We start from the raw sequence: 27,808 nt of genomic DNA, 5'->3' as shown, positions 1-27,808 counted from the left end.
CATAGTCTGAAGTTCATAGTAAATTGTTTAAATGGAAGAAAAATTAAGTTTTATCATAAACATTTTTGTTTTAGAAAACAACTAACACTAAAACTAATAAACCTGTGTTTGTAAAATTAAGAATTTAATTTCTAACCAACGTAAATTGTATGTTTAGGTGGAAGTGGAAGACAGTGGCGAGCCAAGGATGAGATCACAGCATCCAGTAACCATCACAGTGCTGGACCAGAACGACAGTCCTTCGTCTCCAAGAGCAGTCCATGTGTTGGTTCACACATTCAATGATGCATTTCCTATTGGCAAGATTGGTGATGTACATCCCAATGATCCTGACACGTCTGGAGAATACCAGTGCAAGTTGATCAGCAACCCAGTCACAAGAGGCATCTTCAGCATCCCCTCTGGATGCAGTCTGCACACTTCCAGAGTCGCTATGGGCCCAGGATTCTCACTAAGCATATCTGGCAACGACGGAAGGCACCCAGATGTTGTGTCCATGATTTCCATAGAATTCCTTTCTTTTGATAATGCCACTGTTGAAAACAGCATCACCATTCGTATAGAAAACACAACTTCTCACAAATTTTTAACCAACTACTACAAAGGGTTCGTAGACTTGCTGAAATCGACTTTTGATGTTGGTGATTCTCCGTATTTATACAGTATGCAAGAGAGAGACAATGGCTTAGAACTCGCAGTGGCTGTGAAAGGTGCTAAGGGATATCGGAATAAGGCACATGTAACGGATGTACTCTCAAGAAAACACGATGTGATACAACAATTGGTGCAGTCTTCTTTCATCTCCGTGGGATATTCTCCATGTCAAAATCCAATTTGCGAGAACGGTGGTATATGCAGTGATGGCATCAGTGTTTACGAAGATACAAGAATTACCGACAGCCAAACTTTAATATTTACATCCCCACTTGTCAGCCACGATTTTGTATGCAGGTGTGCTGAGAGTTTCACTGGAAAGCGTTGTGAACGAAGGCAGGATCCTTGTTCACCCAATCCCTGCCAATCTGGAGGCTCTTGTAGAAGACAAGGATTTGATTTCCAATGCATCTGTCCACCGATGCGAGAGGGCCGATTTTGTGAAGCTGAGAAAAGTGATATTTGCAACAACAATCCTTGTAAAAATGGCGGCTCCTGCAGAGAGAGTCCTGATGGTTCTAGTTTCTTCTGTCTTTGCCGACCCGGCTTCCGTGGTAATCAGTGTGAAACGATTGCTGATTCTTGTCGCCCCAACCCGTGCCTCAATGGCGGATTGTGTATCAGCCTCAAGCCAGGTTATAGATGTAGCTGCCCAGACTCAAGACACGGGAGACACTGTGAGAAATCTACATATGGCTTCAAGGAACTGTCCTTCATGACTTTCCAGCCATTGGATGCAAGCACCAACGATATTTCGATGATCTTCTCTACAACCAAACCAGATTCTCTTCTCATTTACAACTTTGGAGCACAGACAGGAGGAAGATCAGACTTTGTGGCCTTGGAACTAGTGGGTGGAAGAGCAGTGTTCTCATATGGAGGAGCCAGGACCGCAATCACATCTGTAGCAGTCAGTGGAGACAAACATTCATTGGCCAATGGAGAGTGGCATAAAGTGACAGCAACCAGGAACGGAAGAACCATCTCACTGAGCATCGGGACTTGCACTGACAACGGAGATCTCTGTCAGGAGTGTAAACCAGGAGATTCTAACTGCTACGCCAACGAAATAGGACCAGCAGGGTAAGTTTGAAGCTGAATTACATAAACATTTTTGATAAATAGAAATAAGCTGCAAATATTATATTCTGGTATTTTTTTAATGAGTTGCAACTTCAAATATCTGATAAAACATCAAAACAATGCTCTTCCAACAACATACATGCATGGATTATAATAATACTGTAACTGTACTCAAGACATAAGGCCTGTTTTAATGTGCTAAGGACCATACAAAACAAAACTCTAATCTTATCCATTCAAAGCATATAAATTGTCAATAAACGTGTAAAGCAAGCTATAATAGAAACCTCTATATTTAAACATTAAACATTCTACCAACAAAGCAAACAGCTTTATTTAAAGATACTTGAAATCAGAATCTTTTGCAATGAGTTCTAATACCTTGGTATGATTCTAGGACACTCAACTTCAACAATCATCCGATGTATGTAGGAGGTCTGATGACAGCTGATCCCATACTAGAACGCCCGGGACAAGTTCACTCTGACGACTTTGTGGGATGTGTACACAGTGTCGCAATCAACGGCAGACCCCTCAACCTGACCAATCCACTAAAGTCCCGCGGGATAGACTCGACATGCAGCAGGTCGTCGAGGTCGTTGTGTTCTGGAATAGCTTCCAACTTGATCCCAGACAGCAGCGAATTGGCTTCTCCGATACAACTACCGATCTGCGGACTTTATGGAACTTGCTATGACCGATGGAACTCCATTTCCTGCGTTTGCGAAGGATCTACCCTCGTCTCCCCAAATTGTAACGAAGCCATTGAGCCCATCACGTTGACCGATGGAGGGTTCGTAGAGTTCAAAGTTTCGGAAACTCATCGGAGAATGCAGCTGCTGGATACAATCTACAAGGGGTCTACACTCTGGCTGCCTCGCAATGAGAGACTGAAGAGGTCCATCAACTCTCCTGCGTCCCTCCAGCCAACCAAGAGTCTCAGTGTTATGTTCAGGACAGTACGCAGGGACGGTGTTATCATCTTCTCAGCCACTAACAGAGACTTTACATCTGTGGAGGTGAGTAAAATTGTAACACACTACTTGAATACAGGTTACTGACACAACAAACAGTCAAACATACATCTTAAGATTTGTTTACACTTGTTTGCTTACAAGAGGATATACCATAGGTCTAGTCACTTTTGAATTAAAGGAATAGTTTTTTTTTAATGATTAACTATTTCTCATATAACTCTTCCAGCTTAATAGTCCTCTACTGCAGAGAGGTAATGTAAAAATTCTCAAAGATATAACAAATTTCTTGTTTAAATGTTGATAAAATATAGTTTTTACAAAGCGCAAGATAATGTAAAAGTAATTTAAAAACAACAAATAAGCCAAACAACTTGTGTTTGATTCAACTCATTTGTCTTTACGTTCTGTTTAATATCCTGCTCATCACACTAGTGTAGATAACCTTCCTAACTCCTAATGATTGTTTGCAGCTGGTGGGAGGTCAGCTGGTGTACGTATCACAACTGGGCTCAGCTGGTTCGTTGGTCAACATGACTTTCGGAGAGAGAGGTGAAGTGTCCGATAACCAGTGGCACAATCTGACGCTAGTCTCTCAACACCGAGGGGGAGGGGTGGCCGTGTTGTTGGATGGTCGGAGGGTGGGGGAAGAGCTAGACACGGCTGGAGTACATGACTTCCTAGACCCTTACCTGACTGACCTGTACCTCGGGGGTGTGCGGAGGGACGTTTTTCCTGCACAGGACTCTGTCCCCATCAGTGAGTATTAAAAAAAACCATTAGTATTTTTTAGTGACTATTTAAAATGATTTTTCTTTTCTATTTATATGAGTACAGAGTACAGTAGCTCAGTGATTATAAGCTGGTTTGCAACCATCCATCTACTCATCTACATTGCAGTCATCACTGGCTTGCATATACGGCAGGACCATTGCACACACTAGTATATAGTGACTGGCAGTTTAGGTTAAAAAAATACTGTAAAAGAAGAAGATTCAACACTTTAAAATAGAAACAATTAATTATGATTATGTGTTTATTGTTTTTCAAGTAAAGCAAATACCAGAAACCTCTTATAACACTTAAAACATATATTTACGCTTGTACTGTTACTCACAAGACGGTAAATATAAAAAAGATGGTAAGTGGTTTTTTTCAAGCTACATAATGTTGGGAAAAGATCCTATTCTTGAAAACTTAGAATGTTCAAAAATGGCCAGATTGATTGAAATTATATTGTGAACATTTTATAAGATTTATATTAAACCTTAAAAAGTTTAATATAATTTTACTCTTCTGGTTTATTTGCTATGAAATAAAAAAATAAACATTGTTTTATCTATAAAAACATTCAATTTCTGCTAACATTTGAGCACATTTAAAAGTATAAATGTTAATCATTAACAACCCTTTACAGGTTTTTCCGGATGCCTTGCCAACTTCACAATCAACAATGAAATCCAACCGATGAACGGCTCTGGAAGTGTGTTCTTCGAGACTGTTCACTACGGCAAGGTCCTGATCGGATGTTCTGGGCCCATTGGAGTCGGAGCAGCAGCCTCTACCGACCCTCTCTCGATCGGCATCTCTCTGGTGCTCGTCTTCTTCGTGATCCTCCTAGTGGCCATCCTCGTGAGCTTCGTTGTGTTCCGGTTGCGAAAGCAGAAGAAGGAGAAGAGCGGTGGTGGAGTAGTTCACCCGAAGCAGAATGGTGGTGCGACCATGGTTGCTGGGGCGGTCAATGATGCTCGTTCTGGTCTACACCCCGAGTCTACCGTGCCTAGCTTTATGACTGACAACGGAGATGTCATCAGGGGAGTGGGAGGTCACCATTTGGTCGGACCTGAGCTCATATCTAAAAGGTAATATACTACCTTTCAGCAAGGATAGTATTTAGGGACTAACCGAGAGTGGAAATGTATCAACATTTACAGCATATTTGATACACTTTAAATTAAATTTTAATTAATATTAAAATTAACGTTTTGCAATCATTATTAAATAAGATTCCTCAGATGTTTAAGTGTGGTCATAGATACTGGTTGGTAGCTGAGTGGTCAAAGTACTTGCTGGTCAAAAGGATGCCAAAGATTAGTTTCAACTGTTTCTTAAACTAAACAATTAAAATACTTTTGACTATGGAACATCAAACATCAAAAACCAGGAACATAAATCAAAACGAAGGATTACAAGATAAACTGTGAAAACTTACCTATACCTCATATTACACAGTAATCAAGGCAAACGTCACACTCAATGAGCTAGTAAGTTAAATTATTTATGATTTCCACAGATACAAAGACCAGGACACGGTCAGTAGTGAGCACCAGCGACCACAGAGGCCAGACATCATAGAGAGGGAAGTGGTGGGAAAGTCTCCCCCCCCTAGAGACGAACACCATCCCCCTCTCCCCCACCACCCTCACGACCAGCCGTCCGTGGTGGGCGTGGACTCTGAGATGCCGGAGCACTACGACCTAGAGAACGCCAGCTCCATCGCTCCGTCAGACATTGATATAGTTTACCATTACAAAGGTACGGACGCTAATCAATACATTAAAATGTGTATTTTTCCCCTATGCTATTGTACTTAGAAAAACAATCATACAGACTTTGAGATAGGTGCACTTATGTACAACTGCAAAATGATAGCATTTCACATGCAACATGACGATTATATTCACAGAGTTACAGTTATCATGTTTTAAAGTGGTTTCACACCAATAGCTTTAGTTTGGATCAAGGTTTATGTTAAGAGCTTGCGTACAAATTCAAAATCCAAAACATTTTTATTTTCCTTACCTTTACATGCATACAAAAACAGTGTCAAATAGCAGTAAACTAGTCTAGGTATATACATTTTAAGTACCAAACTTTTATTAATTTTATAAGGCGCCTTTCCTATTAAATATATTGTAAATTTAGCTTTAAATGATTTAAAATTTGATTCATCCTTTATAGAGAGAGGTATGCAATTTCCTAAGAATAAGAATTAATGATCCGGCAAAAGTTGTTTTTTTTTTTAGACAATTCCAACTCGGAAAAAGGATTGAAGTTACAATATCCTTTTTGTGTCGAACTGGGTTGCACAATCGGCTCATATTTTATACTGTCTTTTAGCTATTTAAAAAATATAAGCTGCCAAAACTGAAAAATATTTAGATTTTTTAAGTGAAATTCTTTAAAAGATTTTAAAACTTTGAGGTATGATACAAAGCAAGTTGATATTATTACTTTGTGATGTTTAAAAATAATTTTAAGTTTTATATCAAATACACATTAAATTGTTACAGTACCTACAAAATCTTAGGGGTGACGTTTATTTTCAAAACAGTAAGCAGGTATCTCAGCACATCTGTCTCAAAAGCTTCCAATTTCTATGTCAGACTGATGGAACTAAAATTCATCCCACAATTTTCACCCTTAAATTTAATCACACTCCTGTAATTATGATTGAAACTAAACTCATTCAATAACGTACCAGCTGATATGTGACAATGCGCACAAATGACACAACCAAAATCACAACATTAAAAACAACTCTTAATTTCAGGTTACCGAGAAGGTGCAAACCTGCGAAAGTACAAGGCAACTCCTCCCCACCTGCCTCCTGGAGCGCCCTACCACAAGCACCAAGGGGCGCAGCAGCATCGGCACTCGCCCCACCACTTCCCACCGCGGGACAGTCCTCGCTCTGTCCCTCCCCCGCCTGTGTCCAGGGTGGACTCTCCCAACAAGATCATACAACACCAGAGTACACCACTGGCAAGGCTCAGTCCCAGTAGTGAGCTGTCCCAACAGATGCCTAGGATACTTACGTTACAGGTAACAATCAACTGAACACTCAAACTTTTTTCCCAAATCCTAATTCTATTTTTAATGGTGATTAAAAAATTTAAATGATTTTCTGTCGGTGACATAGATTTTTATCATTGTAAGTGTTGTATTGTTTTATTGGTATCTTTTCCTGTTGTTTAGGAAATAAATTACATTCACTAAGATGCATAGTTACTGTTTTACTGCAGATCTAATACAACATTCAGTGGTGTAATGAGGCGAGAACTTGTGGGAACGTGTTCTCACTTGCTTTTTACGATAATCTTATATATTAAGCAACCTATTTGTGCTGTTCGGTTACAAAATGTCTTTAAAGCAAAAAATCAGTGAGCATTTTGGATACCACAATGTAAGGGATAGAACGGATAAGGGAGGCATTTTAGTCCTAGATCACCTGATGTCAGTCAGTTCTTCAACGAAGGTAAGCTTTCCCACCCTGGAAAATTTACATCTACTCCCCTGGTTATCTCAAAGCTATTAGTTTAATCATTAAATTAAATTATAGAATTATAAGTGTTGTTATTTTTGCAGGACATCAGTGGGAAGCCGTTACAGTCTGCTCTGCTAGCCACAACGTCGTCATCTGGCGGGGTTGGGAAGGACGTGCTACACAGCAATAGCGAGCGGAGTCTCAACTCCCCTGTCATGAGCCAGCTGAGTGGACAGAGCTCATCAGCTGGTCGAAAGACACCAGGGACAGGTCCTGACGTGTCCAACGGCACCATCGCCATGGGCCTGACAGCTGAGGAGATCAACAGGCTCAACTCGCGTCCTCGCACGTCCAGTCTCGTCAGCACACTGGACGCAGTGTCGAGCTCTAGTGGCCGAGGAGGCAACCAAGCCACAACCGCACACCATTTACACCACGGGGCCGTCAACGGTGGGGACAACCACAGTTCTACGTCGACCGACGAGAGCGGCAACGATTCCTTCACCTGCAGTGAGATAGAGTATGACAACGGCAGTGTCACTGGCGACAAGTTGAGTGACGTAATATTTACCAAACTCAGTGCGGACGAAGAGACTAGAGGGAGGAGTGGGGATAACGGAACGCCCAATAAGCCACCCCCACCCCCCGCGTCGTATGACGGGTTTGACTCATCCTTCAGAGGGTCGTTAAGCACATTAGTGGCTTCGGACGACGACCTGTCTCATGTTGGAGGGCCGCTGTATCGACCCAACAACGGCTCGCCCTCCGCGATACCTGCAGCCTTGGGCTGGGACTATTTATTAAATTGGGGACCGAACTTTGAGAGTTTAGTGGGTGTGTTCAAAGACATTGCGGAACTTCCGGATTCTGTTAACGGAAGAGTTCCCTCCTCGCTGAGGTTGCCCAACGGTGCGGCAAAACCATCCGAAGAATACGTCTAATATTAGAGTAAGTTTGTCAGTACAATACGTGATAGATATAATGTGTACATTTTTATAACGAAGACTGTAAATTGTAAATTCTTCGAATGTGAATTTACCTGTAGTATTAATGAAGTATAATTAATTAATTTTGTTCAAATTGTACCCGTTTCTGATTTAAACGGTCAGGGAATAAATAGTAACTAGTTTTGACCAATTTCCGTTGTTGCCATTTTGGTATTGTCGTACTTGTACAGTACACCTCCCGAGTGACGCTTATGTAATTGCCATGTGTATACATTTATATCCTCTAGTGTAAATGAACCGTTTGTAGAGAAATTATGCTCAAAGAAACTACGAGAAACGATATATACGCCATATATGTAATGTAAATTGTATTGTATTCAACGAGTATTATTGTAAATTAATTTTATAGATCGACTGTATATATTTGTTAAAATACCTATTTAAGTATGTATGAATGTGAAATGCTGTACGGTCGGTTAACATCTTAGCCATACGCAGTAGTGCCAAATATCTGTTGTTTTACCTTACAATGTGTGATTGTTGCTGACTGAGGTACGTTTGTAATAAAAAATTATTGATCATAAATTATTTTCTGTTATTTCTAACCCTTTTTTCATTTCCATTGTTTTTAGTTGTCTTTAGACTTTTTTAATAGTTTTACTACAACCTTACACTGTACTAACCCTACAATAGGTACATCTCCATAATTAATTACTATTCTTTGCAACTGCAACCAACACCTACAAATTCAACACAGAATCAAGTTTATTTTTTTCCTCAGTAAACTTATTTGAACCCTAGAACTCATTATATGTTTTAAAAAAATTGTAGTCTTTGGCCAATTTAGTATATTGCATGTTTCCAATATAAACTAAAAAAAAAAAAAAACTGTTTAGCCTCTGCGCAAGCATTGACTATAAGTCAATGATACTATTAAAGTAGGACTAGATAGCATGAGTGCTCTCAAAAATAGTTCTGCTTTGTTTAATAACTCAAGTCTAAAATTATTGCTCAGTGGAATTCTGTATTTACTTTATTCTCAGGAGTCCCACACTAAAGGTTGATGCTCAGAATAATAATAATGAGACGTAGGAATTGGCTAACTCAGGAACTCGCTAACTCGGTCGTGTGTCGGAACTGGCTAACTCTGGAACTGGCTAACCGTCTCAGTCAGGAATTGGCTAACTCCGGAACCCGCTAACTCGATTTTGTCTCGCGGCGGAATTCGCTAACTCTGGAAGTCGCTAACCCGGCCGCGCCCACTGCACGGAGCGTTGCCAACCTTGTACGACAAAATAATCGTACACTGCCGTATTTCAAAATGTCAGTGTCAATAAAAATACAGTAAATATTATTGTTTTTTGTTATCAATTCCACTTTTAACAGATAACTAGCCCAAAGTAATTCAAAGACAATTAAAAAATCATGAAAAAGTTTTTTTTTTTTTATTAAACTAATGCTAGTTAATAAAATGTTAGTTTTTTTTATTAATGGCCAGTTAAATGTTTATGATTCCGATCTTAAATATAAATGCCATCAGTATAAAAGAAAATAATAGAATATGAAAAATATTGAAATTTCAGTTTAATTGGTACCAAATAATTAAACCTCTACGAAACTAAGCTAAAATACACGCAAGTTCTTAAACACGGAAAACAGATTTATGTTACATGTTATAAAACCGTTTTTAGATTGTACACCTAAGCACCACTAGTAAAAAATAGTAAAAGATATAATATTCATATAATAAAACGTGACACGGTAATTTTAATTCACGATTCTTAATAAACGAATTGACGGATTTTCCTGATTTGAGTGTTGGGTTTCCTTTATATTGCTTTCACAATCGATATAAACTATACCAAGCCATTGCTCGGTTCACCGTTGCCCAGTACTGAGCTTCACAATAGACAATAGCTTTGTTTTTGAATAAGATTAAGTAATTTTAGCTATGACCACCAATTCATAGAATTGTAACAAACAAGAACGCCTGCATCCATTTAGAATCAGCCTAGAGAAAAACTCCAGACTTTTAAAAAGTAGGCCTACTGAAAGACGTAAAATTAATATTAATTCAACAAAATTAAGAGGATGACCCCGGTTCTACACTAATAGCCTACGATAAAAGAAATTTACAAGTTGTATTTATGCATAGACTAACTTTTATGCAATCCATGAATACATTAGGCCTACCACTTTATAATGTATTGATAAATATTTATTTAAATTCAATAGCTCTATTTAAAAATACATTACCACTACAATGTAATTCTTTAATTACGTTTAACGTGTAAATTTTATTATGATTTACGAGCTGGTGGCCCGTCCTACGTACGGGAATCGAGTTGTCAACTAAAACGGAATAATTCAGAACATCTAGTTTACACGCATAGACACAAATTCTGGCAATTTTAATGGGGAAGATTACCTTATAAACAAAAGTAACGTGACAACCTATTTATTCCATTCGAATAAAGACCTAAAATATGGCGATATGCATTTTAAATCCGATAATTTTACCATAAAACAGCATTTGTGTCGATTTGAAAAATATTGCAGTGAGATTGGCGACCGATTCACACTGGTTTTGAGTAGAGTAGCTACATGCTACCTCCAATTTATTGCATACTGTACTACTTATGTACTTACCGTACCTTATCTTACCTCCGTGACCACTGAAACCTTTATGAGGATTCTCTTCTATCACCTGCCTCTTCAAAATTTAGATCCCAGTCTGAGGATGCATTTCATAACTTGATATTCCTGTCTATCGTGTGGTACTCCTTGGAATATACTTTTTAAAAGTTTATGCACAGCCTGTCCATCCAATCTTTACTTACTTCTGGAAAGCATCCCTATATTTGGGTGTTAACACATTTCTCTTACCGGTAGCTCTCTGATCTTTTTTATTTCGACCTCCAGGCCGTTTTCTTGAACTGGTCTGTATATTTTCTCTGTACTTTATTATCTAACCCAGCATTAAGGTTTTTCGGTTCTTTGGTCAGTGCCCAAGTTTCTGAATCATCAGTACTACGGGGATAGTTGGTATGGTATGAGTCGACTTTGGTTTCTGCTGCACCCTGCAGTTTATTTGGCAGTTTTATAGAGACCTACTACACCGATTGACGCTTTCATTACTAACCAACATTTTAGTATGCCGACGTACTCACATTCAAACATACAGAAAAAGAAGTAGGTATCAACACGTAAACCACTTATATCTTAAATAATTAAGCAATAAACTGCTGAAAAGATGTTTCCCAAATACAGTATGAGTTGAAATTTGCAATGCATAAACTAAATACTTACACAGATTGCATTTACGACAAAACTTGAGTAAACGCAAGTGTTTGAGATGTTTAGTTCAAAATAACACATTTCCTGATAACGGAGATCCTTCACGGTAGGGGTAAACTATCTACATTTTAAAGTGAAATAGTATGTAGGCAAACACTAACGAACAATATTTTTGTAAACAAACAACTCGTAACATAAACATTTCAATGACAGTTATAAACCAGCTGTTAGTTAAACCACCATTGAAAATACTTTAAATTGCTAGCGTCGGCTGCTAGACTTTTTAAAAATTAAAACTTAATTTCTAAAAAACTGAAACCCTAAACTAAAATTATGGCTTCGACATTCCCTAGTTCTCAAAATTATCTTTCTTTCAACACAAAAATCATCAAAATCCGTCAAGTGGTTGATTCAGAATCGTGAAATAAAAAAACCCAGTTTCGTTTTAATATTATAGAATAGACGAGATGTTAGCCCGTCCTACGTACGGGAATTCAGTAGCCAGTTAAAACCGTGTACAATTCAGATCAGCTAGTTTACACATATAAAGACAAAGTTTCTTGCAGTTTTAATGTAAAAAATCATCTTGTAAACAAATGTTGTGTGACCAAATATGTTTTATTCCATCATAGGCCTATACGATATGCATTTTAAATCCGTTAATTTTAAAATAAAACAGCAATTCTGCAATTTTTACGATGTGAAAAGCGTTGAAGTGAGATTTGCAGCCGATTCGCACAGACGCACACTGATTATAAGTAGCATATTGTAGAGAGAGTAATAGTCAAAATTGAGAAGTGTATAGACCTAGTCAACGATACCACCTTCCATAGCGCATACCTGCCTCTTCCATAATTATTATCACCACAATACAACTACTATACACAATTTCCAGTAGGTCTGAATAGAAACGACCTAAAACAAAACGATAATATCCAATAAAATTCACAGTACACAAACTTTGGTGTCCTAACATCAAAACGAATCGTCACACCTATCCTTTATATGAATTTCACTGCATTAATTGATAAATAAATATGCGTAAACAAAGAAAAGTAAAAACAATAACAGTTTGTTTTGAAACAGCTGTTTGGTTCAAATAACATTCATTTGAAAATAAGAACTGGTCACATGTAGCAGGAATATAAAAAGTAATTACGCTAGTAAAGCTAATGACGTAATTGTCAATGTTTATTATCTATACCGTTTTCAGTTCTATTCTTGATAATTACACACCCTCATTGAAGAAATGTACATCTTAATTTCCCATATTAGTTAACTTAAACTACAATATATTCATAGTTGAAATACAAGTGATATTATTTTCACGTTTGGGGGCGCTGATATAGGTGCCCCCAAACGTAACCACAACTGAACACGATTTTAAGGATGGTTTGTCTAATTGCAGTATCCTAGGTCAATGTTGACGTTGTGTTCAATCTATGTCATCCATCTGTTTATCTTTGTATAAAACCCGGCTGAGGTTGTGGTCGTAATTTAAAATCGTGATTCCTGATTATTCTTGATCTTCTTTTTATGACATCAATATTTCCGGGCCTAATCCATACAAAGTTAAAGCAGACAAACATTAATTGTAAACAAAAAGCTACCATGAAAAATTAAAACATGTAAACATTGTTAGTCTATTTTTCTAATCTTTCCTTGAAAAGTGGAGCAGTAAAATAATTTGCATTTATCCTTTTTTATTAAGACTCGTGTACAGAGCCTCGATTTGTACTGTGGTTTAATTAATATTGGTTTAAACTGTGGTCTAATTATCTCTACTAATCTTACTTATTTCCTATAATCAATGACAAAAATAAAATAACCTCATAGTTCCATAGTTTATATTTAACCAGCTGTTAGTTAAAACAAATTATATTGCTCTAAAACAAATCGAAGATTACAAAGATTGCTTTAAAAAATAATTTGAACATCCTAGTATTTTACTATGTATATTTAATTAATCTGCCATCCTCTTACAGAAGAATTGAACGTATCAATGATTAGCATTACACATGGTATAAATAAGTCAATCCTAAGTATGTCTTTACATTTTTATCCAAATGCTGAATTTGTGACACAAAAGCTGAATGTTTACAGCTGTTATGTTAAGCAAATTATTTTATGCCAAAAGCTAGTTTAGAATCTTAGCGTCGGCTGCTAGACTTTTTAAAAATTAAAACTTAATTTCTAAAAAAACTGGGACCCTAAACTAAAATTATGGCTTCGACATTCCCTAGTTCTCAAAATTATCTTTCTTTCAACCCAAAAATCATGAAAATCCGTCGAGTGATTGATTCAGAATCGTGAAATAAAAAAACACACTTTCGTTTTAATATTATAGATGATTCAAGGTTACAAGCCCAGTATATAAAATACGAACTCAATAATTTTATCTGCAGAAATTTACAAAATGGTATTTATTCGAATAAAAGAAACAAATGGCGGACTACGAAAATAGATATTTCATAACATGTAATAGATCCAAATTAAATGTGCATTTTTATCTTTTTGCATACCAACAAGCTACTATCATAGATAAAACATACTCCCTTAGTAGATTTCTCATCCTAATGGATCAGCTGAAGACAGTTTTATTGTTAGTTCTGTCCGGTGCACTGTCTTTAGAGGTCGTGTTTTGTTTACAATTGTTTCTTGTTTTCAGTAATTTAAAACCTCGTTTAACCAAATAAAACGTTCTAATCAAAACTAATAACACGTCCCCTAGTTATATAACCAAACATTAAAAAACAAATCATGAAGTTAACTATAAAATAATAGAAACACACTTTTGTCGACACTAGCGATCAGTGTCACCGGACATGAACTAGACACGAAAAACGAGCTTCGAAGTTTACAATGGGATGTAAAGTTTACTTGTGTTGGTTAGTCTATGGTAAGACTATAATGCATTTTCCACAATAATAATCATAGGAATAATGTTAAACATACTTCTAAATATATTTATTTTATCGACTATGTTGCTCTTACTCCTAATAATCGTAGGATACGACATTATGGTACCGATACGATATAGGTACTACACTTTCGGCAACACTGGCAAAAAATATTCGTGTTTGGCTCCCATTGGACGGCTCGCGAGGCTTCTGATTGGGGGTTAAGCTGGGTTTTCCTAGACGCGGAGTCGGCCAGCGGAGAGCGGACAACGGAGAGCGGACTCAGCTTGTCTTAGGTAATTTAATGTTACTGTTTTCCTAGCAGCGGAGCGGAATGCCATGTTAATTTCAATTCCGCTCTCCGTTTTCCGCTCTCCGCTGGCCGACTCCGCGTCTAGGAAAACCCAGCTTTAGCGAGTTCCGCCGAGGGACCGAGTTAGCGACTTCCATGCCAGGACGGAATTCGCTAACCCGGCTCTAGAGTGGGTTAGCGGGTTCCGGAGTTAGCCAATTCCGAAACCGAACAAGTTAGCGAGTTCCTCTCATCGACCAAATTTGAAGATAGGGCGTTCAACATGGGGTTAGCGAGTTCCAGAGTTAGCCAATTCCGCGGACCCATAATAATCTGTAAAAAGCATGTCAATCTTTGCTCTATTTTAGAGATGTGGTAATTTATAACTAATTATGAAGAATTTAACAGTTATCACTGTCAATAATCAAATTAGAGACTGTTAAATATGTAACATCACATAAAACTGATTCATCATACACTTAATATGTGGAGACCACCAACATATATTTGGTTCTCAATTTGTGGTTGGCATTACTGAGGAAGGAAAAAAGTAGACAGCTGTGCTGTGTTGTTGGCCTTGGGAAACCCTCACAGCTAGAAACCAACACACTCAAGTGGAATGATGAAATAATTTCAGTACCAGACCAGTACTGTACTTTCCTTGTTGCACCATCGATACATTTAGGTAGGGTGTAAATTTATTCTTCAGATACAAACAGTTTATATACTTGCTTTAGGATAAAAGAGTTTTATTATGCATGTTATAATGAGTTTAAAGAGCTTAATTCAATCTGAGAGTTTCTTAAAAATTAACAGACAACAAAAAAAATTTTTTAGTATGAGTGTTTAGTTTCTTATTTTTATCATATAGGGTACTAAGCTGTTGGTAAGTTTATTAACATGTGTTAACTCCTATTATTATTGTCACACATAATGTTTTTTACCAACCACCACTACATTATTTACATATACTACATTAGGTGACATCTGCTAACCTACATGCATTATACAAAACTGTGCAATAACTTAATGGGTTGTGAGTTTATAATTCAAGATATTTATTTTATTTTGAGATTTTAGTGAATGTAAATAGTATTTAACATAATCCTGTAATCATCCTTTATTCATTATTACTGGTATCTATATATATAATACGCTTAGCCGATTTTTGTGAAAAGAACTCCTTCCTCATTTTTGGACCGATTTTGATGATTGAAGTGTAAACAAAAAATTGCCCTGATCTGTAGTTTTGCAAAGTTTTTTCCATTTTTTAGTTTGGTCAGGATCTTCCATCAATGTTGGGATTTCTCTCATAAGATTAACATGGGGGAATCTAAATAGTAACTAACCTACAAATTCAACACAGAATCAAGTTTATTTTTTTCCTCAGTAAACTTATTTGAACCCTAGAACTCATTATATGTTTTAAAAAAATCGTGGTCTTTGGCCAATTTAGTATATTGCATGTTTCCAATATAAACTAAAAAAAAAAAAAAAACTGTTTAGCCTCTGCGCAAGCATTGACTATAAGTCAATGATACTATTAAAGTAGGACTAGATAGCCTACTACTATTGGTGTTACATTGGTGTTATATTGGTTGTTACATTGGTGTTACAATGGTGTTAGCATTGGAAACTTTGTCTCCACTAATTTGAGAGAACGGCTGGGCGTAGAAACTTGGTAGAGGTGTCCAAAGAACAGTCTTGGTCTGTAGATGAGTTATCAAAAGAAAAACGAAGTAAATTCGCTTAGGGCTCTGCCCCAGAAGCCTTTAAAGATCCCTCCACAGATTTGTTTACATTTTGGTCATGTGAATAATACTTTTTAATAAAACAGCTGTTAATTTTAAAATTGTGTTTTAAACAACACACATTTATTGGGAGTTACTAAATTGTCTAGAAGAAGTACCGGTATTTGCAATGTTATTTTCTGATTTTAAAATTGATTTTCCTCTGTATCATTTGTGTTGCAATATAAAGTTCCATTACAAAATCAGTGGAAAATCCTTTTATCACAATAACTCCTAAAATTGTTTCTTTTTAGCGAATTTCCCATATAGGGAATAAGCTATTACCGTAGGTCTCATGGTAAGACCTAGACCCGGGACCGATTTACTTTTTCGTATTGAGGTCCCCAGAGGCCAAAAACACCATCCGTTCAAATTCATATATATATATATATATATATATATATACTATTTTCTTGCATTTTTAGGGCTACTAATATATTAAAATTAAAACATTTATAACAAAGTACCCTTTTAGTAATTATTTTATTTTTCATGACGACATGTTTCGGAACAGTCCATTGTCAAGTCATTTTTACCATAACCTCATTCTTTTCTCAATTTTAATAATTTTTATTAAAAAAGAATGAGGTTATGGTAAAAATTACTTGACAATGGACTTAGTTCCGAAACATGTCGTCATGAAAAATAAAATAATTACTAAAAGGGTACTTTGTTATATATGTTTTAATTTTATTATATATATATATATATATATATATATATATATATGTCCGTTAGCGCGATAACTCGAGCAAAATTGATCCGATTTTGATGAAATTTGGTACAAACGTGTAAACCTACATTTATTCGAACGAGTTCGCGAACCAGCATAATCGGACCATGGGATCAGGGGTTTATGGGGGGTTTTATGGGGTAAAAATGGGTTTTTCTCATTTTTGACCCTAAAAACTTTAAATTTCTAAATTTCTCTCTAGACCATTTTGAAGAGCTTAAAAAAAAATAATTTAGTATATTGAAGTTTTTTTTAATGTTCATTGACTACGGAGAAAATTAAAAAAATTGTAAATTTAAAATTCCCATGTTATTCTTATGGAGAATAAATAAACTGTTCTAGTTTGCTTGTTTATGGATATATTTTAATCAAATTTGGCAATTTGGCTTATTTCATACTAAGCTATGAATATTTAAACTAAAAAAAAAACACACCTCAACATCTTCCCCGTAGCAGCAAACCTAACTACTCACTAAAATTAATGTTATTTAAATAGGAAAAAAATCTGAAAATTTATAGGGAACATTTTAGTAGAAATCGAGCCGGGTAAATGGAAATTCGCTTAGTATGCAGGTTTGCTGCGACGGGGGTATTGAACTATCTTATATCTATTTTATGGGTTGGTGTCTGCCTTTTTCACACCTTTTCCCTGTATTTTATCATATTATTCTAGACAGATCATCATCATAGGTTCATAAGATTATTGTCTTACGGGCTTTCAATCATTGAAAATATCTTCAACTGTGTAATACAATACAAAATAATACATTTTTTCGAATGGGTAGCCTCCGGATTATTAAGATACAATTAAGTGGTTTAAATTATACCTGTAATGTCGATAATCCAATATGCCAATATATCCAATTGGATGATATTGGATTATCGACATTACAGGTATTTAAACCACTTAAAATAATACAAGTGCAGAAGGGCACGGTGCCCATTTGAGCCGTGTCTATATTTTGTTAAATTGATAGTGGTTTACAGCAACTGGATAAAACATTTTACAATATTTATGAAGAAATATGTGCATGATTTAGGTCATTAGCTGGAAAACTGCAATATACTGTAGACTTTTCAGAGCTAGGTTACTTCAAATTATTCATTAAGCTTAGTGAAAACATAATATAGATATACAAATAAGAACTTGAACTCTTAGAGAGCCTTTGAATTTTATTAGACTAACGAAAAGGGTTGTGCATGTTTACTAGCGCTACTCAGCAACAAAAACCATTTAATTTATCTCTAAAATATATATATTCTTAAAGTGCACTGAGCAGCAACCTAAAAAATCTATGTAACTTACCCATATAATATAGTTACAAAATGCTCAAACTGGCATTGTGACATTTATAATTCGGCTTATATTTCTCCAACAGAAAATTCATCTGCAGAAGAATTTTATTGTGCTCTTAATATGTCATTCGCATTATTTGTTGCCAATGAAGCTGCAAGACCATATAAATGAGGAGGCCCCTAACAGTTCAAGAATAAAAGCCAACTTCACTTCAAGTATATTCCACTACACCTAACATTCCGTAGTGAGATTATATTGACATCTTTATGTAACTGATAAGGCTGAGCCAACTAACTGGCATCCCCCATGTCAAGGAATTCCAGCTTTAACAGTAACACCACAACCAATTTCTCAAAACTATGCTAGAGGGTTTCTCATAACTGTGCTACACGTTATTAATTGGCACAGAAGTACGATATGAACTGACGCGACGTGACGAAGGAAAAACCAAACTTACACTAAAACTGATATACTTCTCTTTGAAGTTACAACGTGTCTTCCCAACAAACAGATTTTTTTTTCAAATAAAATCATAGATTAATCCACATTACACTGATGAAATCACGGAAGTGTTTAACTTCAAAAGATCCGCCAATACGATTTTAATACTATTTAAAGGTTCTTCCAAAGGAAGAGATACCAGATATTATACTAACAACTCCGATGACATACAGTATGGGAAATATTTTATTCATTGAATGATCAACCATATTTTGCTAACTAACGCAATTAATATCATTATTGGTTTTACACTTACTAATCAATGCTAAATGGTCAAAATATGTATAATTTCACTCAATTTATCGTAGTTAGATGAATTAGCGTAATCCTTGAAAGTAACCGCCGATTTCGACGGGTTTCACCTAGTTAAAATGAATTTTAAATGTCACATTTTACTAGTGTTAAATTAAATTATTGGTATCTAATATTCTCTAGGCTACACGCTTTTGAAAATCCTAGAAAATGACAAAACTTAATTTTTCAAATATCAATTTGTTGCACAACTTTTACATAGGCTATATATGAAACATAGCTTTGGTTACAGTTTATGCTACTTTTGAATAAATAAGTAGGCTTAATTTATTCTGATAAATGCAATTGATTTGTAGTTTGATGTACACATCTTTGACCCTCCTTTTTAAACTCTTTAATTGATGCCATAAAAATGAAATCAGTATACATTATAGGATGACATCACAGGTCATTTCAAGTTGGCTGTTTGAATAGTTTCAACAAATGTCAAATTAAATTTGTATACTGGTTACTGTTGAAATTAGATAGGGTTTTACTGTTTAGTACCTCAAGTCAAAAGTTTTGAAAACCTAGATTACGCTCAACCTCATTCTTATTTCTACTCTCATTCTTAATACAAGAAATTTTCAGTTGCCATATTATTTGGTAAATAACACAATCATAACAGATAAAAAAAATTATACTTTTAGAGACATAGATGCATGTATTTTCCTACCAGCTTTAGTCCTTCATATTGTAGACTGCAGCTAAAAGAAGAATGCTAGAGTCGGGACCACGTAAGTTTGCAGTTGGTGACAGCCAATCACAAGACAAGGCTAGTGCGACGTTGCCACATCGCACTAATAAAATATACTAAGCAATGTTTTCAAACCAGCTGGTATTATTAGATTTGGCAACACTGCACGGTTCTCATTGGTTCATTCAAACCCATATGGTAAATAGGCTCCTCCCTCAACTGCAAACTTATGTGGTCCCGACTCTAGATATATATTGTTGTAGTGTTTTGTTGGAAACAAACTTTGTTTATTCATGAGTGCATTACTCATTCAGTAACATTGATGGACTTAAAACTGATAGTGTTGGTGGACACAGGTGTATCTGAACTCTAAATGTGCACAAAAAATATTTTTTGCAAAAAAACTGTATGTGAACTATCCTCATAAGAAAACTCTTCACTTAGCATTTCCTATGCTTTTACTGGATTTTACACTTACTGTAATATATTCACACAAATTTTTTAAGTACAGTATAAACCCGCTAAACCAACCTCGGCTAGTCAGACTCATTGGTTAACAGACATCAGCATCGCCTATCATTGACAATGTTATCACAGTAATATCTTGACCATTTCCCACAATCATGGCAAAAATCTATACCCCTACGGTCATGAAAAAATTATCATCGTCTTTTCTTTGTTACCTGTGATTGTGGCCAACTCCCGAATATCCCCAGCAGTAACGGAGACATTATCATCGTCTACCACGATCGGTGAAATATTGAGCGTCTCTCATGGTCATAGAAACATTATCATCTTCCAAGATTGCGGCGAAATTCTGAATATCTGCTGCGGTAAACAAAAAAACATCATTGTCTAAATTGGATCCTGCCAAAATCCTGAAATACTTGGAAAATCCGACCCTTTCACTGTTTCGGCCATGGTCTCGGTCCAGTGGGTGGCGGATTAGTGACACTGTTCTGTAACAACATGTGTTAGAGGCTCCCTTAGCACATTTAGCTGGTAGTTTCACCATAAATCCCAGATCCTAGCAGTCTGACAGGAGTCGTAAATATTAAATTATTTAGCTAATGTTTAGGCCTACTGGAACTTATTGTTGAATAACAAGTAAGAATGACGATGAGGTTGAAGCCAAACCTAGTGTAAGTTACATAAATGTCAACAGCTAACATTTTTCAAATATTTTTACAGAGAGGGAAGAAAAAGTGAATGTCAAAATGCCACCATACAACATTATTATTGGGGAAGAAACTGCTGAAGATTTGATCAAATATAAACTTGATTTACAAACAAACAAGAAAACAGCTGGTAATTACTTGAAAAATCAACTAAGCAAATTGCCAAAGAAAGAGCAGTCACTAGGTGAAGTAACCGTTGGCGAATTTTTGCAAATGTTGTTGTTAACGAAGAAATACAAGTGTTTTGCAGATTCGGAAGTTAGAGGGGACGGATCAGACTGGAATAGGACAGAGTTCAGTATCCTTGGTGAAATATCGGTTACGATGGAAGTCCAGGTTTATGACAATGGGGTGTGGAAAGTCAACGACAAAGCATTCAAAGTCCATAACTCTCCAATCACAGCTCACCTTCTGTATACCCCGGGTCCTCTCTTGGGTGGGAGAAAATTCCATGGGATAACCCCAGATTATGAGGCTATTACAACAAATGATAGTATAAATCAAGAGAAATACAACAAGCTCATGAAAAGAAGATTATTTCCCATTTTCCTTTATGCAGATGAAACAGCTAAGAAAAATAATAAAAAGGCACTAGTTGTAATTCCAGGTTTGGGCTGTGGAGTATTTGCCAAAAGATTCAAGGGAGAAATGGGAGAGTATTTGAATAAAGCTTTGAAATCTGTCATCAAAGATCTTCCACCCTGCGAAAATATCGCTTGTGTTAGATACGATCCGTACGATGAATGTGAAGATTGCGAAGAGGTTATTGACTCAGTAAAATTTCGTCTGAGGAAATATAATGGTCCATTGGGTAAACCCCAGCTCTCGAAAGTTGAAGACTTCGAAGAGAAGAAGGGTGAGTTTGAAAACTGCATTTTATACAAGGTCGTAGCCTGGGACCACGTCTCCTTTCCGGGAAATAACTACTTCCTGGGGTCGCGCAGAACGGACGATGGAGTTGCAGGCGCTGCCACCAACACGATGGAAGTACTAACCGGAATTAAAGGTTGCTATTCCCCGGGATACTATTTAAATGATAAAGGCAACCGGAAATGGATAACTGTTGCCTCCAATAATAATACTGAATTGATTGTTGATGGAAATGTGAGGGTTTCTGTGGATGATTGTAAGCTCATTGATCTAAGTGAGTACAAAGCAAGGTAGGTTTTCATAAGTTTGAATGTATCACATGTTTCAAATCAAGGTCTACATTGTATTTATGATTGAAAGTGCGGAGATGCTGTAAAATACAGATTGTTGTATCCAGTTTTCATCAACTGCTGTTGATATGATTTAAATAATAAAAAAAATGTGCTATTTATTTTAAAACATAACAATTTTCATTCCTTGCGAGATTCCATAACCCCTATATACTTTACATGTTGCATTTACAGCTTGCTAAATTTGATTAGTCTACTGTCATTGTCGTAACAATTGTTTTCTTGTATATCTTTTTTTGCTTGTACAATGGTGGCAATTCACGACCTGTAAACAGATTTCTTGAGTTGTATCTAGCACAGAACCTAGTGAGTGAGAGTTTATCCCAGGGTGGCCAGAGAAGCACACTCAGTAGTGCTTTACAACCTTTCTGAGCCAAATCAACAGTGGTGACTGGTCCAGCAGCAGACAAGTCATAATTAGTTCATTTGAAATAACTTGTTCCTCAACTTCTTACATAAGTAGGCCTATAAAATAAACAATCACAAGTGAAGTAGATAGAACCTTAGTTTAAGAATAAGAGAGACCTTCTACATTCTAGCTGTGTAATTCTCATAAAATGGAAAACTAGTAGGATCAATTGAAAAAACAACTTCGATTTTCAATATTTATTGATTTATCTTTACACACAATTGTGTACAGATATATAGACTTAAAATTGCTCTACTTTAAATGCATAACAACAAAAATAAACATTCAGATAAATTCAAAATATTGTAAAAAATGCTGGGTAGGCTACATAATGCCTTAATTTAAACACACATACTGAACAAATTTATGGTAATATTAATGAACCTTATCTCAAAATGCAGAGGTTTAGAAATTTATTGAAACATTTAACATTAACAATTCATATAAAGATAAATTAGAAACATGATAAAAAAATACAAAGTAGGTATACCCTACATACAAACTTTATAAAACCTTAGTTGGTAAATAAGATTATCAATGGAAATCAGAGGAATATGTTAGCTCAATAGATGTAGGGTGTTGAACAATATGCCATTTGTAAAGTTGGAAACATTAATTTGAATAATAAACATCAATGAAAGGTAATAAATGAGGGAATTTATATTGTGTTTTCAGGATCAACCTATTTGAAAGTTTATGTATCTAAAATTATATATTTAAATTTAGGTATCTTTTTTCATAAATGGAAAAATATATTAAATGAAAATGCTATCAATGAGGTTGATAAAGTTAGTAGTTTTTTGCTTAAGCCATTTTTATCTATAAGTTTTATCGTCTGAAGATCCTTCTTGAAGTTAAGGTGTCTTCTAAGATGTAAAGTTGTCTTTGAATTATAATACTGATAGTTATAAAATATAAATAACTACGGTATTTAAAAATGAAGGAGTTCTAAACAACTTATTTGACATATTCATACTTTGTAATGGCTACACAATAAATAATTATATGCAGTTACTAGCTTAAGTAGATGAACTGTTAAAGTTCTTTAAGTTGTTTAAGTTCTTGTATCTAGAAAGTAAAGAACTATCTGTTTGTTTTTAGCAAATTTAAAAGTTTATCCTATGTAATATTCAGGTTCAATTTTAGATTTTGAAAATAAGGCACCGATTTAAAAGTACAATAAGTGACCATGTCTCCTTTGCGATGTGTAGCCTTACAATACAATAACTTTGAAAAAGTATACAAATAAAAACATAATAATATTCATTAAAACCAAAAAAATTTAATTCTGTCCGTTCATTAGCTTATAAACTGATTCAAGTCAAAAATAAACTTAAGTGTTGAATTACAAGCTTTAATCATAACAGTGGATGAAAGTAAACCCTAAAGAAAGTATTTTGTAAATAGTATTTAGGTAGTATTATGTTTAACAAGTTCTTCTCTTACTAGATTACTCTCCGGGTTGTTTATCATTAAAGTTAATACATAAATGTTTCAATATAATCAACTAGGTAAGTTTAAAAGTAAATATAGTCAAACAGTTTTTCATAGGAACTAAACACAAAATAAGGACTAAATCGGCAGTATCGATTTCCATGTATTTTACATAATTGCTTTGAGAGTTAAATATGAATACAGACATTTACAAAATTCTCAATTTCAATTTAGAGAGTTATTCTAACAGAACTCTAAATTCAATTATATAAAAATACAAATCGCCAATCTCAACTCGGTAATAATTTCAGACTTATAATAAATTACAAAAAGCACACACATACTTGCTCGGTAATATTTACAGTACAAATCTTCAACAAATATTTTGTATTTACAGTAATATACAAGATACATGTGGGTGCTGGCGAGTAAAGTACCTATAGACATTTAGATTCTCTTCTAACCCTGGATATGTGACATAGTTGCTTTGTGGTAGTGGCGTTGACTCTACAAATAACAACCTAAAACTGCTACAAAAGTTGACAGAGCTATATCTAGTCTGCAACTGAAATCTGTAAGTGACATGGACATTATTACGCTTTATCTCAAACTGGAGTTTTACTGTATTGTTAAATTCATTATTAGTAAATTTTGTAAGCAATCTTTTAGAAGAATTGATTAAATTTTGCACTATTCTAGTAGTTTCAGCATTAAAATTTTGGTTAGTAATGGTGTGTAATGTTAGATGTCCATAAATTTGTATTTATGTTTACGTGAACAATGGATTTGTATTTGCTAGATCTATTTTTAAATTATTATTAATCAAACAAAATCTAATTTTTGAGTCTGTGGTCAATCTAAAACTTAAATATCACATTACGGTATGTGAATTTATTGATGAAAATTTTTGTCTAAGAGCTAAACATAAACTAAATAGTGGACCAGAAAAAACATACTTTGAGATCATGTTTGGTACCCTACTAAAACTATGTTAGTTTTCATCTAATTACTTAAACTAGTCCTACAACGCTTTTAGAAAAGTGAGTGGTGATTTCTATTAATTTCTTGATAAAATATGGCACGAGAATCTGTGAGCAATAACAGTTTGGAAATCTGTTGAATCTAGTTTTACTTAATTGTACTTAAAATTTTGCACTGTGATGGAAAAAAAATATTTAACTTTATTTACAGCATCCATCCTTCATTAATTCAACCAGTTTGAGTTGGTGTTTCACATTTTTCAGGATGAAAAGTATAATATAAATAAAGCAGATTTTAAATGCATACAATTGTCATAAGCCTGTCAGTTTTTATAAAAAAATTATTATACACATTTTATAATATACACACATTTTTCAACTTCTAAATACAAATTTTATGCTCTACACGAGCAGTATTTCATATTTTGCAGAAAATTACACATTCTTCAAACGGTACGCCTGTACACAGTTCTTGCTACATATGTAAGTATAATAACATGTCAAATTGTTTGGATGTTGTAGGAGCTATTCATATGAGCGTTTTAAATTCTCTTGTTCCTTATCATAGAGTAATATTTGAGGTTTTATGGGATATAAATGGACAACCAATCCCACATTCTTCCGCTGTGAAATGAACCGCTGAAATGAAGCAGTCTCCAAATAAGCGTGGCTCTGATAAAATGGGAACCCTGTAAAAAGAAATGCGCAACCAAGAGTGTCCTTTCTATACTCCATTCCAAATCAACCTTGCAGTTCAGATCTTATGGGAGATTGTGCTAACATAATTACTGGAAAAAGCATGCCTTTGGGTTGTGTCAGTTGCCCTCCCAACCCTTGTGAAGGTGTTAAAAGTACATTTCACTATTATCTGTTACCACACTTTTTAAAGATTGGTATTTTGAGCTAATGAATTGGATTTTGACTAAGGCACAGTCAAAATTAGTGTAGTAGAAAATTTAAAAGTAAAGGAGTGTTTTGTACCCTTTTTATTAAAGGGCAGCTAGTATCACTGAAACTGCCATTTAAATTGGTTTGTGGCGCTAAGTTCTGCACGGTGAATGTGGAATGGAGTGTAGCTTAGAATCTCAGATTTGTTGTACAACCCCACATCTACTCGCTGAGCTCCTGGTGGACGATGGCCTGGGTGGTGAAGGTGGTGCGGTTCCGCTGACCTCATGTGTCGTCAGACTCGGACGGAGGGTCGAGAGCCGTGTGAAGAGTGACGGACATTCCCCTGTTGAGACTAACCGCTGGGTAGAACACTCCGTATAGGTCTTGGAAAGCTATCGGACCCTGGACAATTTACGAGGTTAAAATTTATACTGTGATTCTTGGCACATTTTTACCTCCAAAGATGATGTTTCAGACTATTGAAATACTTTTTTTGATAGTGAAAAACAGAGGATGGATAAAACATGGTCCCTTACATAAATGTAAAAATTCCAATTGTGTTGACAAACATAAAATAATAAAATAAAACTCCTATATTCTCCTTTGCTGACCCAGAAGGCACTATTGTCAACATGAAAATATTGACAATCAAACATTGACAATTATTAGTATTAACTGTTTACTGTGTATCACTTGCTAAGAATTCAAGGTGTTATAGTCGGGGCCAGGTTAACGCTGGGCAGACCCGCAGGCCATAAAACCGATAAGACCCTATTCAGCCCGGTCCTCGCCACCGAACCCTATTATGCCGCTTCGCTGGGCGCGTGACTCACTGCATCGGCAGTACAGTACGCCAACGTGAAAATCTTTATTTTTTTAACTACGTGAAAAATAATGTGATATTCTTGTTCGTCTTAAAATTCTGACAAAATTGATATAAAACTGAAATAAATCGGCTTATTTAATAGTTAATAAATTAATGATAAGTTATGTCATGTAATAACACAGACATTGTATGTTATAAATTATGATATAGTATATGATGTAGTATTGGTAAGTTATTCAAAACTTGTCTGATAGAACATAGTTCATAATTATACATGATTAAACTATCTGTTTTACTACTAATCATCAATAATAATTATCCACTTCAATTTGTTTGCAAGTATTTTCAAATTATATGAAAATTACGAACAAAATACTATCAGATCTTTAAGAGTGACTCACAGTTGTTTGTCTCTTAACACGCAAAATTGACGTGCGTCTCCCTCATTCCTTGATGACGCGTTTCGTTTCTACAAATTGGTGATTTGTTCGGCGTTATTAGCGATGAGTAACGCGTTCGTCGAGCGTTCAGATTATGTTGCACTTTACCCTGGCGTTTGTTTTCCTTATCGCCACTGTATGAGATATCGGTCAGTTGCTGTTGGTTTCTGTTGCGAATACGTTTAGCTATGGCAGAGCAGCAGTTATTGTCTCCCCGGAAGTACATTGTTGGAAGAAGTCAGGCGTCTTACACTAGTGGTGAACGCAGGATCATTTTACATGTCTACGGTGTGTTACGTGAAGAAAACACAAATTTATCGAAGAGAGAAGTTGCTGAGAGGGTTGGTGTTTTGACTGGAGCAGGAAGAGGCACGATAGAGAAACTAAGGAAAGAATTTGAAGAAGGTCCATTGGTCACACCGGGGAAAAAACGGCCAAAGAGAGTGGGTCAACGACTCAGGATTAATAAATACAGCGACTTTGAGAAAACAGGAATAAGAAGAAAAATAAAATAACAACTTAAGTTTTTATTTTTAAATAAACCACCTCCAATTTAAAAAAATCAATAAACTTACTTTAAATTTATTTTTATCAATTACTATCTATATAACATTATGATAGCTTGTAACCGTAAAAGAATTTCCATTTGTCAAGATATTTGAAAAAAAACCTGTTATTTTTGGAAACCAACGAAAATACTTGCAAAC

General features: G+C 35.4%; 3 protein-coding genes across 4 annotated transcripts in view; 2 read left to right on the top strand and 1 right to left on the bottom strand.

Annotated features, from left to right (window-relative positions):
• Positions 1-8,510, top strand: part of LOC128987233 (cadherin-related tumor suppressor-like) — a 208,059-nt gene extending 199,549 nt beyond the window's left edge. Inside the window, exons 11-17 of the mRNA XM_054407983.1 lie at positions 158-1,737; positions 2,135-2,756; positions 3,185-3,470; positions 4,129-4,573; positions 5,005-5,246; positions 6,265-6,536; positions 7,080-8,510. Coding sequence (XP_054263958.1) covers positions 158-1,737; positions 2,135-2,756; positions 3,185-3,470; positions 4,129-4,573; positions 5,005-5,246; positions 6,265-6,536; positions 7,080-7,919 — 4,287 coding nt within the window. The 3' untranslated portion in view covers positions 7,920-8,510. The remainder of the gene's footprint in view (positions 1-157; positions 1,738-2,134; positions 2,757-3,184; positions 3,471-4,128; positions 4,574-5,004; positions 5,247-6,264; positions 6,537-7,079) is intronic.
• A 6,492-nt stretch (positions 8,511-15,002) lies between these two features.
• LOC128986605 (uncharacterized) lies at positions 15,003-22,244 on the top strand. Its single transcript, XM_054407053.1, has 2 exons — positions 15,003-15,099; positions 20,915-22,244. Exon 2 carries the CDS (start codon positions 20,941-20,943, stop codon positions 22,063-22,065), a length of 1,125 nt encoding a protein of 374 aa, XP_054263028.1. The 5' UTR covers positions 15,003-15,099; positions 20,915-20,940; the 3' UTR covers positions 22,066-22,244.
• Positions 22,245-22,712: 468 nt separating this feature from the next.
• LOC128987985 (E3 ubiquitin-protein ligase TRIM9-like) overlaps positions 22,713-27,808 on the bottom strand; it is a 179,930-nt gene continuing 174,834 nt past the window's right edge. For both annotated transcript variants that reach the window (XM_054409146.1, XM_054409147.1), the window contains one exon: positions 22,713-26,237. In XM_054409146.1, the coding sequence (XP_054265121.1) occupies positions 26,118-26,237 (120 nt within the window). In that variant the 3' untranslated portion in view covers positions 22,713-26,117. The remainder of the gene's footprint in view (positions 26,238-27,808) is intronic.

Source organism: Macrosteles quadrilineatus, unplaced genomic scaffold, assembly GCF_028750875.1.
Source record: "Macrosteles quadrilineatus isolate MER2022 unplaced genomic scaffold, UCM_ALF_1.0 Scaffold_2__2_contigs__length_208266976, whole genome shotgun sequence".
Lineage (NCBI taxonomy): Eukaryota > Metazoa > Arthropoda > Insecta > Hemiptera > Cicadellidae > Macrosteles > Macrosteles quadrilineatus.
The sequence above is the reverse complement of the archived record's forward strand: the minus strand, read 5'-3'. Positions and strand labels throughout refer to the sequence as shown.